Source organism: Stegodyphus dumicola, chromosome 2 (genome assembly GCF_044657685.1).
Source record: "Stegodyphus dumicola isolate Sdum_Otavi_A_Nest chromosome 2, ASM4465768v1".
Lineage (NCBI taxonomy): Eukaryota > Metazoa > Arthropoda > Arachnida > Araneae > Eresidae > Stegodyphus > Stegodyphus dumicola.
This window is the reverse complement of record NC_140769.1, coordinates 269702004-269718969: the sequence shown is the minus strand read 5'-3', so window position 1 is coordinate 269718969 and position 16966 is coordinate 269702004. Positions and strand designations below refer to the sequence as shown.

Sequence of the window (16966 nt, the reverse complement as noted above, 5' to 3'; positions counted from 1 at the left end):
ATTATACATCATTAACCTAAAACAAAGAGGTCATGGCATTCTAAACACTTTCAACAAAATCAATCAACATTATTTTCCCTTAGGAGTTCGGTAGAAACGTGCATCTAAATCCATTCAATTTATACGTCAATATATGGTTTAGAAGCTGAATACAGGGAAGTAAAGAAGTTTAATTTTACAGTGTGAAGAACTTCAGAAAGATATAATTTTCTCAAGGATAAGCTGAACGAGGCATAAATAAGCCTATTTCTCACGTCAGTTTTTCCACGATGAATTATATGTTACATACAGATTGCGATGACACTATAATATAAAATAAAAAATTCATGGAAATCTCAAAAAGAAAATAGCTGCATGTCAGCCTGTTTCCTGTAAAAAATATGAGATTTGGTAAAGATTTGGTAAAATTAATATCTTAAATAGCATCTAGAATTGATGGGAAAATACTGTTTATTTACAAATTAATATAATTAAATATATAACTTTTAATAGCATATTTATTTTACGAGAAATAACGTCAAAAAGTGTGTAACGAAACTTACAGCGAGTATAGCAATATACTTTTTAAATAAAAAGTAATTAAATTAAATGAATTAATTTGACTAAGATATTAGAATTAATTCAAATCTATTTTTAAAATTTAACTTTTGAGATGACATAATAGGAAATCCTTTACAGTAACAACAAAAGATTCTAGATACCAAAAGTATTAAAGAATTATATATTTATGATTTTTTATTATTTCGTAGCCGAAAAGCATGACTGGAAATATAAATGGAATTATTAAAGACATTTTAAGATATTAGTTTTTTTAGTCCAAAGGGGCTTTGTCCCTGAAAGAACTATTATTTTCGCTTTGCGACTATGCGTTGGTTCACTATAAATGTCCGTTTCACGTTTCAAACTATTGCCACAAAGTAGTATCGCCTTGTGTTATATTTAAAGAAATTAAATCATGAAAAATCTGCATAAATGTATGTATATTTCACGCATTGTGATAAAACAACGGTACATAAAGCCATTGAATTTTGAATGACGTAATCGCCCTACGAATATGGGCATCTGGAAGCCCAAATTTGAAATCTGGAATTTGTTTTGTGATCAATTTCATATTTTGTAAAACTTTAACGAATATTTGATTAACAAACTCAAGGATTTCAAAGCGAGCAATGGCAATGTTGTACAAGCGCGTGAGTCTCTGTATCGGAAATTCTAAAGATATGCTCATTTTAAAATTATTTTGCGATATTGCTGTTGAACTGAATTTTATGGTTTAAGTGCGACAGAAGTGATACTTAATAAATAAATGTAACTTAACATGTTAAAAAAACACCCCTTTGGACGTAATTTAAAATCCAAACCATCTCAGATTTTTTTTTTTTTTTTTTTTTTTTTACTGAAAGAGGGAGCTATGTTATGTATAGAAAATAATTTACTCTGGCATCAATATAATTTGTTTGTAAAAAGTTTCAGCATTCCATCACAGCGAAAACTAAATGTATTATTCTATAAATTTAATCTTAAAAAAATGTAATTCATCATTAGCACATAGTTTATTTATAAAAAGTTTCAAAAAGGTATTGGCAACAAGAAATTAATAGTACATCTTCGAGCTGTGTTCTCGTGACTGAAAACTTTTCAATAAAAAGAAAGATATTTTTCTAAAAATGATATAGATGCAGTATATTCAATTCTAAAATGTCATTCTTGATTTTCTAAATTTTTTTGTGTGTGGTTAGGCCTCTGTTGAATTTGGTCAGGTATGTAGCGATAATGTTATTTTCTTTCTTTCTTTCTTTTTTTTTTTTTTGTTTTTTTTTTGTTTTAATAATATTTTCTTAGCATTCTTTAACTTTTGTTTTATATTTATACCATTCTATTGAAAACTATATATGAGCCAGTTTTATAATTATTCCAAGACCATGCTATATCTGTAATTGAAATTAAAGTATGTTCTTGGGCTTATACTGGTCAATATCACTATATTACAGATCGGCCTGTTGGAAACAAATAGCTGTAAAATAAAATACAGTCAAAAGTCGTTAATTCGGACACCCATAATCCGGAATGATCTATAATCGAGATCTCAAAGCTAAAAACTTTCTGCGCATGCGCCGCATTGACACATGCGCATAGGCGTTGATGCGTGCGCATAAGACCTTTACGACCGCGCATATGCGTGTACGCAAGCGCAGAATACGTTTTCGCGTGCGCGTTTTATGTATAACATACGGTATAAGCTAAAATTATCTAATTATCTATTTCAGTGAACGTTGATGATTGCGTTGTTCCTTAATTTTCAAATTGGATCCGGCTTATTATTTTTTGCAGACTGTAAGAGCAATTTTATAAAAGTAAACTTGAACTTTCGATTATGTCAAATAGAATTTCCGATGCTGGAGCTTTCAAACGATCTACAAAACGAAAGTATGTTTTGATGTCCATCAAACAAAAAGTGGAATTGCTGCAAAAAATGGATAAAGACATGAAGAAGGTGACAGAGAGGTTAGTGAAAACGAAAAAATTTCGATTGACAAGTTAGTCGGTATTCTGGGCACAGCAATTACATGAACAGCGGAACTTTGTAACTGAACAAGAAATTATGTCTGTTTATAGAATTAAAGAGAAAGTATTATCACATAAAACGAAGCAACTTAAGCAACTTACATTGAAAGAAATGTTTAATAAAGTAAACAAATAAATATTAAGCATTTTTTTTTGTAAATTTTGATACCCTATAGATCATAATTGTTCTTTATTTCATAAATTACGGTTTCATATTTTTAATTTTAGAACTTCTGCATGCCATCTTACCAGATTTAAACTGATGATCTATATTCCGGAAAAATCGATAATCCGGAATCGCCGAAGTCCCGACGAGTCCGGATTAACGACTTTTGACTGTAGAAGAAATTTACGCAGCGTCCAGTTTAATCTTTTGTGTAGCACATATGCTGTATTACTTAATTATCAACAGAATAGAAAATAAAATCTTCCCAGGAATCCTTCCAAATTGATTCATTGCTGAAGCTTACTTCCTAAACGAAGTGCGAGTAAGCAGTCGATCGCAATGGTTTTTATGTAGCCATAAGGATTTTTGGAAGTTTATGCACAGCAGGTATGCGCAGATCTATTGAAACTCAAAGCCGAAAGCGATAGTGAATTAAGCTGACCTTCAGTGTCGATACTGGCATCAAGGAATGAATTGTATTCTGTATAGACATTGCATAAGCTTATCTTCGTTGATTATGATGTTAATGCGATGGACAAGGGATCACAGAATTTGTATTTGAAATTTTAAAGTTGTCAGTCGGAAGTAAAATGTTTCAGATTTCTTTTTAAAGATACGTTTAGTGTTGAATTTTTATTCTTCCTTTATATACCCGTACAGAAAAGAGTTTAAAAGCAGTTCTGATGGAGAGAAATCCTCCTGTCTTCCAAATCAGCCAGAAAATCGCTGTCTTCCAAATCAGCCAGAAATTTTCCATGAATCTAATACGCCTTGGTTCGGTAAGCTTATGGAAATGTCCTATCGCATGCTCGAAACCCATAGTGCTTGAGTTTGTCTATTAGATAGCGCTAGCATACTATTAGCATCTGGGATAGCGTAGAAGAAATGCATGATGTAACACCATCTGGCATAGCGTAATTAGTATTGCAATGCAGAGGTTATTAGATCACATTTCGACTATCAGGTGCGATGACACATTCTAAGAAAAGACACTTGGGCTTCTTTGATTAGCAACAAACTCCTATCATTTCACGTCCACCTTATTCGCCAGATTTCTCGTTTTCTGATGTCCCTTATCAGCATGGTTCTGAGTGATTAAGGTTACAGCAGGAACGATGGGTTTTACTTTAGAGATAACTAAATTATTTCACTTCAAATATAACTGCTTCAACAATTGTACAAAAGTACTACGTCCTTTTCCACATACTTTTTGAATATAGGCGTATTTAATTACTTTTTGAATATAGGCTCATGTATGCATGTATACGTAAGAATATATTAGGAAGTACTGGTTAGGATCTGTACCTAGGCAGTCTCAACCACGGGGGTATACAATCAGTCTTCACAGGACTAGAACCCGAGTATTGTACTTAGGTTGGTTCAGGCTTGGCAGGGACCGTACTGGTACTGTCGTGTCTGTTCCTCTGGCTGTGGTGGAGCTATATGGTTAGATTTTCACGACCTTCTCGATGGGGGTTTGGCTCTCAGAGTCCCAGTGACGGGGACTGATGGAGTAAGACAAGGCACCTAGACGAATTTATTCGATGCCGAGGGAATGGTGCCCCGAGGCAAAGATGTATTTAGTATTAAGTTCAACGTTTTCGTACTTGTTGAGGCTACGTATAAAGCCGGGCACTAATTTGTACCTTACTATACAAATAGCCTTCCCGAATATACTACAGCGATTATGTGATTGACAAAATGTAACTACGAATTTTTTTAATTTTTAGTGCAGTTAAAATTCCTTAAGAGAAGAATGAATAGCAATAAGTATTTTACATATTTTAAGAAAGAAAAGCCTAAAAGAACTTTTATATAATTACAGTGAAATGTAATTAACTATTGAAATTATGAGTTTAACCGCTAGACTGCTAATCGGCGCAAAAGCGCTGCGTTCATTTGTCTCGAAAACCGCTGCGAGTTTCAGTGTGTCTTTGTTGCCTTATAATACGAAAAGAATTATTTAAATTGATTGATATTTGTCTAAATGAGAGTGTTTTTGCAATTCTCCAATTTACATACTTGAAGGAAAAGATATTAGTAAGAGAAAATTTTATCATTCTATTTTGGTACAAAAGTTTCAATAAAGTAATTCGGATTTCAGCCATAGAATTAAATAATATAGTAGTAAAAGCTCTTAACTATATTTAAAATTAAATATAGTTAGAAATAAGAAAAGAACGCAAGAAGGAAACTTGAAGACAAATAAGTTACAAAATATTTATTATCAAATTTCTTGTAAAGCTATACCACTTTCTTATTAGTTTACAAATTATACATCTATATTTACATTTATTGGTCCCTAAAACAACAGCGTTCACTGCAATTTTTTTGATTAGATCAGGTCACTTCTTTTAGTACACTAATGTCAAAGCTGCACGGCATCTGTTCACGTGCGGTGTTTTAATAAACTAACTTCAAGTTGGGGAGAATGCATGCATACTCAAAACTTCACATAAATATTCAAAGTCATCAGCAGAAGGAAAGCATATTATTATCTAAATTCGCTCATGTTCACATCTTTCTACATTTCATTCTAAAAGATTTGTTGTTTATTTAATAATAAGATTATATAATATATTTCACAATTAAACTTGCTGAACAAATCAGTTGTTCTGTTTGACTTTATTTGCCAGCTATCACGTGATTTCCTTATCGCAGTATCTTCTCATCTTGCCAATAAGAGCAATGAACTTTCACAAATATTTGCATTTTGCTCTAAAATGTTTTGTGACCTTATGATTTTAAGAAATTATCACATTACCTCCGTTTTTTTTTTCAAAATAAATACCATCCAAATTTTAAAAAAAGGTATTGGAACTTTATATTACTGGGCAAACGTAATATGAAAACAAGAGTAGGGTTTAATAACTTAGTTAATACTTTATGCAAAAATACGATTATTAAACATGATTCATATTTATTTTATCTATTCAAAATGAATTCTCTTGAAAACTATACATTAAAATTTCAGGAAGGTATAAATGCTTAGTAGTCACAACAGGCCAGAAACGTGAAAGCAAAATGAAATGAGTCTAGAATTCAGAGTAAATTTCCTAGGGTATGTTGAAAAATATTGGTACTAAAACTTATTATTATATTATTAAGTATTATTTGTTATTTCTGTGTTGCAGTAGCATTTTAAGAATTCAGACAGCTGGAGTTGGTTGTGCAGTTTCTTTGTTTTTGCCTTTCCATGCGAGAACATGACTTTTCATTTGCCCATATAACATACTTTTCCAGTTTCATAGGTTTTCTAGAATTTGATTTCCAGCTGGCAATAATTTTCTCAAATTTTCGGTTACGACACTGCCTGCACCTTTTTCAAATGCTATCATACACATATGTGCAAAGAAGTGTAACGTAAGTTTCAACTTGCTATAGTCGATAAAAGTGATTTTGAAAATTCTCGGTGAGCGGCTATTCGTTAGAGAAATTTTCGCTGAATTCTTTGTTTTTTTCCTTCCTAAATCTTCATTAAAATAATAATTGGAAATATAATGTTTTGCATGAAAAAAAAAAAAAAAAAAAAAAAAAAAAAACTACAAAGTTTCATATTTTTGAAATGAAGCAATTGCAGCTATCATAACCATGGCATTATAACGATATGGTTTTTTATTGGTTAATTCCGCAAAAACACTCCTTGGAATTTTCCTCTGTGCTAATGGGGATAGCTGATATAAAACCAGTCAATTAATTTTTGTAAGCAATTTGTTGACATGACAGCGCTTACGGTTCACAGTGGAAAAATGATCTTCAAGGCATTAATTATTCCTCATCTGTTTAGATATTGTAAATCTGACCCAAATCTCACCATTTTATTTATAACTGTACACATAAAATAGTGAAGAATATGCTGATTATCTTTATTTCCTTTATTCAAGAGCCACTAGTATGCATGGATTCATTACGCATCGTAATAATTTAAAGGCGTTTCTACGCTTGAGATTCTTGAGGGTAATCCATATCTGCTTGAATTTCTTCTTGTGTTCGTAGATCAATAGCGAACTTCCTGGGCGGAGGCATGCCCTTCACCGATCTGCTATAATCTTGAAAAGCCTTGGCCAAGGTCAGGGTTAAGGACCGTGCATTTTGTCGGCTGTCACAGACGAATGCATGGCACAGGAAAGGATGCTTCTCAAGCATGTTGCCGCCGTCTCTAACCACAATCATTGCAAAGACCCTAGTATAAACTAAGTCTTGCACGCCATATGATATTGATTCAATAGGGTAAAGACCCGATTCAAAATTGGGATTCTGATTTTGAGGCATGGCGGAGAGATGAACCCCTTTGCCTGATACCTCCAGCCGTAAGTAGGGTAAAGTGACACCAGGCTGAAGTGCTCGGGCTGCTGCAACAAGTTCATCCACAGGGTGGCGAGTATGTTTGATACCCCATAGACCTCTTGCGTCTCGGCAACCAAGATACTTCACGACGTAACTCTGAGGCAAAACTATATCCCCTGTCTGTCCTAAAAAGAAAAGAAATGCAGAAATAATTATTTCAGAAATCTATTTAAGAAAAAGCAAAAATTATGAAGTTAAATTGTTTAAGAAGAGTCTAATTTTAATGAATATCGTTTCTGCAGCTTTCGATAAAATAATAACGTTTTAGGGCACTCTGCAATAATAATAACTTGGACTTATCGGAAACAACTCAGCTAGAATAAGCTTGCTGAACAGGGAAATCTAACTGGCAAGTACGCTAAATGGTACGTAACTGGTTAAGATTGCTTGTACTTTAAAAGTATAAAAATCGGTTTTGTAACCAATTCTTTAATATGAACTATGTTGGACTAACTGTAGCAACGGGGGTGCCCTCTGGTGAGTAGCCACAGAGAAATACTTCAATAAAAGCCAAGTGATGAGTCTGTTAGGTTGTATCAGACTCTTATTCAGTAATATTCTTAAAATTAAACGCGATGTCCGTGTGTAACTTAAGTCTGTTAATAAATTATCGTTACACTATAAAGTACTCTTTTATGACCTCAACCAAAAAAGACTCCCCCTCTTTACAATTGCAATAATTTATTAACAGGTTTAAGTTACACACGGACATCACATTTAATTTTAGGAATATTACACAGCAAGAATCTGATACCACCTAACAAATTCATCACTTGGCTTTTACTGAAACATTTCTCTGGCTACTCACCAGAGGGCGCCCTCGTTGCTACAGTTAGTCCAACATATTTATATTAACAGCGGATGTTTTATTTAAGGATTGGTTACAATTTTTTAATTCTGAGACAACAATATCATTGTAAAATTACTTCTTTATCATATTTTATGAGGAAAATTCACATGCACTATAATACAAGGCAAAAATTAGGTAGTTTGTATGAAGCGAAAGTCCTTTTAATGCAAAATTTAGAAATCTCTCAATAAATTCGTATCCCATATTAAGAATTCTTGAAGTTTTGTGAAATCTAATCAATGACAGGCAGTTTCACTTTAGCGAATTTTACTGTATGAAAATATTTTAAAACGGATTGACAAAAATTAGTCCCTAAAGTTGGATTTCTTATCAGATATTACGTGAAATTTAAAGAATTTTGAAAGTAGTAGTTTAACTGTTAATAAACGAAAATCTACCAAACCTACATACTGAAAAAATAAATCTCTTATATGCTTATATTAAAAGAAAGTAACTGAAAAGTGCCAATAATTTTATACCCTAGGTGTTTTAAACTGTGAAAAATGAAAAAGATGAGTTCTTATTCAAGTAAGATTAATTAAGAAATATTTTTAGTTTAAACAGAAAAACTTATTCTAGCATATCCGCACTTCATTAGCATTCAGCAGAGAAACAACTTATGATAAAACTTTCCGAATAGTTAACGCGAGGTAAAAAGATTAAAAAATAAATCAGATAATTTAAACGAAAGTTTCTTCTATTCTGTACCACTACAGTTAATTAAAGCTATGACTATTACGTAATTTGATTACAGCTAATATCTATTACATAAAAAAGAAAACCCTGCAAAACAAATATTCTTTTAAGTTGGACAGAACATATTGAGCCACAAAAAAAGCGCTCTGTATTCAATATATAACTGGCACTAACTTAGAAGTCAAACAACAAAAACCAGCGTTCTAGTTTCAAATTTTCACAGGACTAGTTTTGATGGTTTTACCGAACCATTATCCTCAGCTGCAAAAGCGCAAATGAACGAGATAAGATATAGTGATTAGTCAAGATAAGAAAGAGTGGAGTAAAGCTACTGGCGCCATCTGCTGATGAAACCAGACCTAAAACATAATTTCCTTAAATGCTAAAGCCAAAGATGGATTGGAATTAGGGTCATTAACTAGAAAAGAAAGATTTTTTTGAACGTGAAATGTCTCTAGAAAACACAGTTCATCAATGGAAGAACTTCGTTTTGTTGTTTGACTTCTAGACTTGTTATTCTCCGTTGATTTACCCTAAGTCGCATTGGCAAATTAATTACGAATCTTAGAAGTCAGCTTTTGTTAAACACTAAAGTTTTATTTAAAATGTGAAACTTGGATCAGTTGAACAAACTAAAGCAAAATTGCAAAATTTAGGAACTCTATCAATTCATATCAAAATTATCCGTTACATATGACATTGATTTTTTTATTAATGAAAGATTTTACCACTTACAACCTTAGTGTTTTAAAGAATAATTGCCCTCCCTAGGTGTGCTCTTCTGGTATAGTAGTTAGCATGTCCAGCTAGACCCGTTCCAATGCCAGTAAAGGCGCAGTTGATTTTGATCAGAAATATCTATTAGTGATTTGGTTAGAATTCGGAATTTCACTAAAGTCTGCAATTTAATTAGAATAATGAAACTAATTATTTTTGTTGATGTTGTTGCTAATGCTCACTTAATTGACCAGCCCAAGAACATGAAATTCCTTTTGGCAAGGAAGCAAGATACATATGTCGTTGGCAACAACCTTGAGCACCTTACAGGTGACAGTGCGATTTAACTCAGTTCCGTTCCCAATTTTGGAGAGCACCCAGGGGGGACGGGTCACCTCTCTTCCTCTACCACCAACTTTTCGACAGGACTTTCGGCTTGCTGCATATTTGGAATATCCCCATGCCGCGCGGACACTATACATTTACAAACATCCATGCCATCTCCGGGATTCGAGCCAGGGCCCTTCGGCACGGCAGTCAGCGGCGCTAACCACTATACCGGTTGGGCGGCACTAATTATTTTTAATGATGATATTTAAAACAACATGTGCTGACGTATGGCCAAGTTGTTAAGAATACTGAATATAAATTCCTGCCAACGAATTAGCTGCTGCTATGATTTCGCAGTTTTACCTGTGTAAATAATTTTTTTTTCCAATTTTCCTTTCGTTCTCGAAGACGTCTCTTCTTCTGTATAGGTAGCTTCCGTGTACTTCGCAATATTAGTTAAAAAAAATCTTATGTGTACACCACATGGCTTCTTTCTACGGAATATTAAATTATACGCATTTTTCTTACATTTTATTTAAACTTATTGAATTAAATCTACTTCGTCGATAGCGCATAAACCACAATTGAATAAATGCACTCTTTAAAATTCACTATATTTGTTTACCATAGCGCTAGGTTCACTTAACAGCGTTATATTTCGTTCATATTTTAACTCAGAATGCCCAAAATGTATATCAATTGAAGAATTATCTAATCGTTCCCACATGTTCTATTGAAATACTATAATAAATCTAGAACGATTCATAAAAGAAATAAAGCAAACAAAACAAAAAAGAAACAGTTTTTCACAGAGGATTTACTATTTCTCATTCAATTAATTCAATTCTCCCTTCGCGACAAGGAAAAAATATATAAAAACTCAAAATATCTACATTAAAAATTACCAAGTAAATCTTAAACACTTATTTCCTCGAAAAAATTCCAGAAAGGATTATTTTTATTAATGATTTAATTAGCAATAATAAATGAAGGCATTATCATTGCTGTCGTATCTTGCTTAGTCTCTCTAGATTAACAACAAATCTACTATTCTGTTGTTTCAAATGTAAACAAATATGTCCGCCATGTTATTTGAAAATTAGGCTTAACCGCACTTAAACAGCTTTTAAATTGTTGATAATTGTACAAATATTGCTTGCATATTTACTAAAGGCATAAAAACCTTAACCGGAAGATAAGAACAACATAATTCAATCATTTTTAAAGCAAAATATGCACAATTTACAAACATATAAGAATAAAGAAACTGAGGTCACTGAGCGGGGTAACAGAGTGTGGATATATATTTATATAGGTTTGGTGCGGCGGATTGCAACCAAAATACGAGGTGCACATCTACATGTTATAGCAGTCCATTATACAGAATTTCAACGTTCTGAGGTTACTCGTTTTTGAGTTATGCGAGATACATACGTACGTACGTACAGACACCACGAAAAATTTTCTTCAGAATTCATTTTAAAGCAGTTTTATAATTTGTTTGGGGGAAAAAGAGTCTTTTATTCTGTCCTTACGTACAGATATCACGCAAAAACATCGTTCAATTGCATTCGATAGCGATCAAAATGGATATTTTCGTTGAAATATGCTTCCTGAAGCTTTTCGTGATTATAATACAATACTTCCTTACTTCGTAGAAGGAAGTAAAATATCATATAACAAATCCTCGTGGCTCATTTTCTAAAGCAACAAGTTTTTAGGGAGTTTTCAAATAAAATGTGTTTCTTACAACTGTAAATGGAGGAAAAGCATGAATAAATTATATTATTAAGTTTATTCACAATTCACTTTGCCTATCAATCATTATATGCTGTTGCAAAATTTTGCTCTAATTTACACAGATCAAATTAAATAAATTAATTATCAAATTAAATTAAAATAAAATAAAAAATAATTAAATTAAAGATCAAATTAAATTAAAAGCACTTTATTTCATTTATTAGTAATTAATTACTGCCAACATGCTTTGGAAATGAAGCATTTAATTAAGAAAATTAATATAGTTAATGGATGATGCATTTGTTCTCAAATCATACTTTGTTGAATTCACTTATTTTCAATTAAAAATTTAAATTTAATATAAAAATGCAACAAACAAAAAAAGGTTTGTTTACATCCGTCTACTGCCAAATTATTTAAGTAACATTTATAATTTATTGAGAGGTTTGTTTGCTTGCAATGTTTAGAGATAGCACAAAGACATGGACTCAGACTAGGTATTTTGCATCCCACTCGACCCAGATTTGCTTAATCTTAAAATAGCGACTCAAACCAAATCCAAGCTTAAAAGTTTTATATAGATGGGAAATAAATAAAAACAGTATCTTATTTGCACATTACTTTTGTGATATATTTTAACTAAATAACATCCCTGAAATACCTTTTGAAAGTAATACAAGGGACAGACATTGGAACATAGTTCCAGTGTTAACACAATAAGATCTTCATATTTTATTCCTTTTTTTTCCTTTTGTCCAATTATAGAAAGCTTAATACAGCATTACACTAAAAAGTTGCGTAGCAAAGATTTCTTCCTAATGGGGTCTTTATTTTAATGATGTTGCCACCGCATCAACAAAACTAACGATTTTGCACAAATGTTTCCAGAAAACATTGCTTTTCTCACATATTTATTTCATTTTCTTTAGTTTCTTTGTTCCCTTTTTCCTCCAAATGGTGACGTTTATTATCATTAGACACGCAGAATTAATTGTGCATGCTGTTGAGTTTCAAACATGAAACTGGGCTGTGGATCTAGTAGCTTTAAACTAAATGCATAATTAATATATTTTAATAGATTTCGGAGCGATAAGGTAATGTAATTCACGTGTAAAATTATTTTAATTAGCTTTCAGTTATACTTAAACACAAGATGCTTCTCAAATTCGTAAAAATTAAAAAATAAATCCAGCTAATTTGCAGAAAGGAAGAATTTTTGCAGGGCAGGCGGGGATAGTAAATATTTAAGCCAACATTTCATCGACAAAGAGCGCTGTTATTGTATTGATAATAATAGTTAAAGTATCAGGGAGAACGATCATGATTTATATGCAAGCAAAAAGGAAAAAAAAAAAATGCTACTTGTAAAAATAATCCTTCAGAGTCTAGAGACATTAGGTTATTTCGAAGCAGGAGACATGAAAGAATGAGCAATGCCTCGGACCTCTCGAATACGCGCCGAGTGTGCTGCCCATTACACACGAAGGCATGCTAAGAAGGCGGAAGAAATACCTTTAATATACTCCCCCTTTTAAAGGGCAAATGGGGTTCAGGGAACCCAATCGCCACACGAAGGCATGCTAAGAAGGCGGAAGAAATACCTTTAATATACTCCCTCTTTTAAAGGGCAAATGGGGTTCAGGGAACCCAATCGCCAAATCCTGGTGGTGGAGAATCATCACCTATCACCTTTTAAGTTGAGGCACTGTAGAGTCATTGTAGAATTTTTCAAAATAAGGAAATCGAAGAAATGAGCACTGCCCTAGCCGGGACTCGAACCTCGAACCTCTCGAATATGTGCTGAATTTGCTGGCCATTACGCCACGAAGGCGGGAGAAATACCTTATTAGAGTGTTCGTCAACAGAAGGGGTTTTTAATACCTTTTAATGTTATTCTGATTGCGACAGTTAGTGTTGATGCGGAACGTGCGTCTCGTGTCAATGAAAATCGGAACCAGATATTTGCATTTTGTACCCTTCTTTCCCCTCCAAAAATTTTCTTATGATTTATTTTCATCCAAGTCACACTATGTTACGATCATCTGATCGATTTTCAAGAATTTTTGAAAATTTTCTGACTTAACAAGAAAACATTGCTTTTCTTACATATTCATTTCATACATTTCTTACATATTTATTAAGTATACATATTTTCAAACTAAAAAATAAGAAGAAAAGCACATTTAAAAAAAAAAAAATTAGCAGTTGACAAAAAGTGAAAGTAGATAAAAAAATTTAGCGCAGTTTAAAACTGAAGCAAAGTTACTGTCTCAACTTGAAGCTCATTAGACTGTAAAGATGAAAATAAATAATGGGGAACTGGCTATCGGCTTCAGTAGATTAGGTTTATTTAATTACACGATTTAACTCGTTGTGGCACAGTATGTCCGATTTGGACACACCTAAAACTCTCCTTCTGTATGCACAGAAAAATTTGAATGAAGGATTTGTAGGTTACTCTTAACCTTCTTCATTTATAGTACATGGCAGCTCAACACAAACCAGTCCTTATATTTTAACCATGTTTAGTTTTTAAGACCCTCATTTTTCAGATTTTTTTAGGGTACAAAAGGAATTGTTTGAAAAGAACTTCCTATGTTATTTTTTTGGTTGTATGCTAATCTCCTTATTCTATATTAGTCTTAAATTTTTACCTTGAAATCTTGCTTAAAATCAAACGGCGAATCCTAGGTGTGCCCAGACCGGGCTCACCGATAATCTAGGACAACTGAGAGTCTGTATTCTTTGTTTCTCCGCATCTCATCGGTCAGTTCATTGACAACAATGCTCGTTTCAGCACTCTTTTCGAAGCTATATTCAATCAGTGTGCCACTTTGGGTACACCCACAGAATTAAAACGATAAGTACTATCTTCACAAAATTTTATTTGTGTACTCCTCTAGGCCTAATTAGACGGCCTACCTTTTTTTTTTTTTTTTTTTTTTTTAATCAAAACTCCCACTTTAAAAGGTGGCGTGCCGGAAAGGGTTAAATAAAATTGTAAATTTTTATTTATTTATTTATTTATTTTTATTTATATAATTTTCCTATCATTCAAATTGAGAGTTAGTTTAATTTGACTATTAAAATTCTGATAGGGCAGGATGTTCAAGAAGAAAGAACTTCTAAATTAATTTCCATCTTTTCAGGTGCGCCGGAAAGGGTTAAGCGCGTGAGTGCTATCTGCTAGAGAAAGGATGCCTTCGTGGGGAACGCTTTTTCGGAAAACTTTTCTGTAATCTGCTTTCGTAAACAGATGGCGCTACGTATATTTTTTTTCTGCTCCGCCCACTGATTTAGCTAAAAATTTATTTAGTTATTGCTTGTTCCATTTCTATATATTATTTTTTGAGTTTGAAGAAAAAATTGACTGATCCAAGATTGCTTTTTTGCCCATTTAAAACCCGCTATAGGTGTTTCTAACTCTTATTCTCGGTAACAATGTGTATTCCGGTTTAAAAAAATATGAAATGTTCTTAAAATATATTCTTTTTAAGACAAAATTTAATAGTTGCACGCAACAGTGACTGCCGTTCAAGCTATCATATTACAGATATTCTTTGCTAAACATCACGCAAACGATCACACATTAAAGATAATTCTGTACAACTGAGTGCACGATTTATGGCACTAGAGATGTTTTACATTAATTTTCAATGCTAATCAAGCTAAACTATTTACAATCCAGTTACTAAGAAAATCCCAATTTAGCAGCAAGTATTTGATACTTAATGTATCATGTATAACATCGTATAGTAAACACAAATTGCCCTCCTTTTCTCTCTCTCTCTCTCTTTTTTTTTTTTTTTTTTTTTCTGATTAATAATAAGGAAGAGGTACTCTTCGACTGAGAATATTAGAGAAAAAACAATTAATAACTACTATTTTATACAATTATACGCCCTTCACTGCAGTACACGCTGCAAGAAATATATACCGGTGTGTAGCCGCCACTTATAATTTCTAATTACATTTATTAATTTTAAAGCATATTCGCCGTATCACGCGCCCCCTTCTCTTTATGAACAAACCTGAAAGATACATGTCTTTTATCTTTTCAAGTCATTCATTCGAAGATTTTCCCCAGGCGTTTGACAAGCGATAAGGGAAACAATACGTGTGTAGGGGTAACTGCTTGAGGGATTAAATAATTCTGCAAAGGAGGCGAGTTGTATTCAATGCAGGTGTTCACACGAATGTTATTCTAGGGTTTCGAGAAGCGGAGGGACAGAATTTGGGGTAAGAATAAACTTTTGATCCGAATGAAGTCGCGGAATTATGAGTCAGGTCTCTTTCTGTACTCATTTGAAATCGTGATTTTGAAGTGAACATTGAAGGTTGTAGTAAATCGCCATTTGCTTTAGGAAATACAATTGATCTAGTGTTCATTTTAGTAGTAAATATGGCTTCTGCTAAACGAAACAACACAGTGCTGGTTTCAAATGCAAAGTCAACCAGTTTGCGAAAGAAAATGAAATCGTGCTACAACACGAATGTTTGGTATTGGTTAAAGATGGAACGGATGATGATTATTTATTTATTTATCATATTAGCAGTGGTAGTGAATATGTAAAAGAATAAGGTGGTGTGCGTGAAGATATAACGGAAGACGAGCACGACAAACTTTTCAAGCTATCCGATTGTTAAAGTTATAAAGTAAACTATGTCATTTCTTTTAAATAAACAGCATTTAGGTACAAGTAAAAATCTAATTTTTGTATGCTGAATTTTTTCTTTTAATCTATCGTTATACGCTAGAATATACGATAATTCAGTTAAAAAAAAAAAAAAAAAAAAAAAAAAAAAAAAAAAAAAAAAAAAGGAAAATACCGAAAATACGTTTAAAGACATTAGGTTATTTCGAAGCAGGAGTCATGAAAAATACCTTCACCGGGACTCGAGCCACAGACCTCTCGAATACGCGTCGAGTGTGCTTACCACTACACCACGAAGACATGCTAAGAAGCGGGAGAAATACCTCATATACTCCCCCTTTTAGAGGGCGACTGGGGATTAAGGGACCCAGTCGCCAAATCCTGGTGGTGGAGAATCATTATTCACCACTCTTTTTAGTTCCGGCGCCACTATATTTTAGAACTGTATCTGTAGTCATGTTAGAATTTTTCGAAATAAGAAAATTAAAGAAATAAGCAATGCTCTTGCCGGGACTCGAACCTCTCGAATACGCACCGAGCGTGCTGGCCATTGCACCACGAAGGCATGCTAAGAAGGCGGGAGAAATACCTTATATACTGACTTCGTAGGAGATGCATAATGAGAAGTACCGTACAGTTTAAGGAGTGGTTACTTAATAATGCTAATGGAAATTTATTACATTTAGGTGACGAATCACGCTTGATTGCTCTCATTGGTATCCCACGAGGATAAATTTATAAGTAATAAAAATATATCACACAAACAGTGTAACTACTTTCTTCATCGTCCAGAAACGTTTGACCTGACGACGCCCGAGTAACAATCGAGTCAAGGTCGACTTCTATCGCATCGACCACCGACCGAAACAGGAAACTTAAGTTCCAGCGCAATAAAACAAT

At 33.1% G+C, this 16966-nt stretch overlaps 1 protein-coding gene across 1 annotated transcript in view; it reads right to left on the bottom strand.

The window, feature by feature from the left end:
* Nucleotides 1-4937: 4937 nt before the first annotated feature.
* LOC118206016 (low density lipoprotein receptor adapter protein 1) overlaps nt 4938-16966 on the bottom strand; it is a 134946-nt gene continuing 122917 nt past the window's right edge. Inside the window, exon 2 of the mRNA XM_085812134.1 lies at nt 4938-7203. Coding sequence (XP_085668260.1) covers nt 6668-7203 — 536 coding nt within the window. The 3' untranslated portion in view covers nt 4938-6667. The remainder of the gene's footprint in view (nt 7204-16966) is intronic.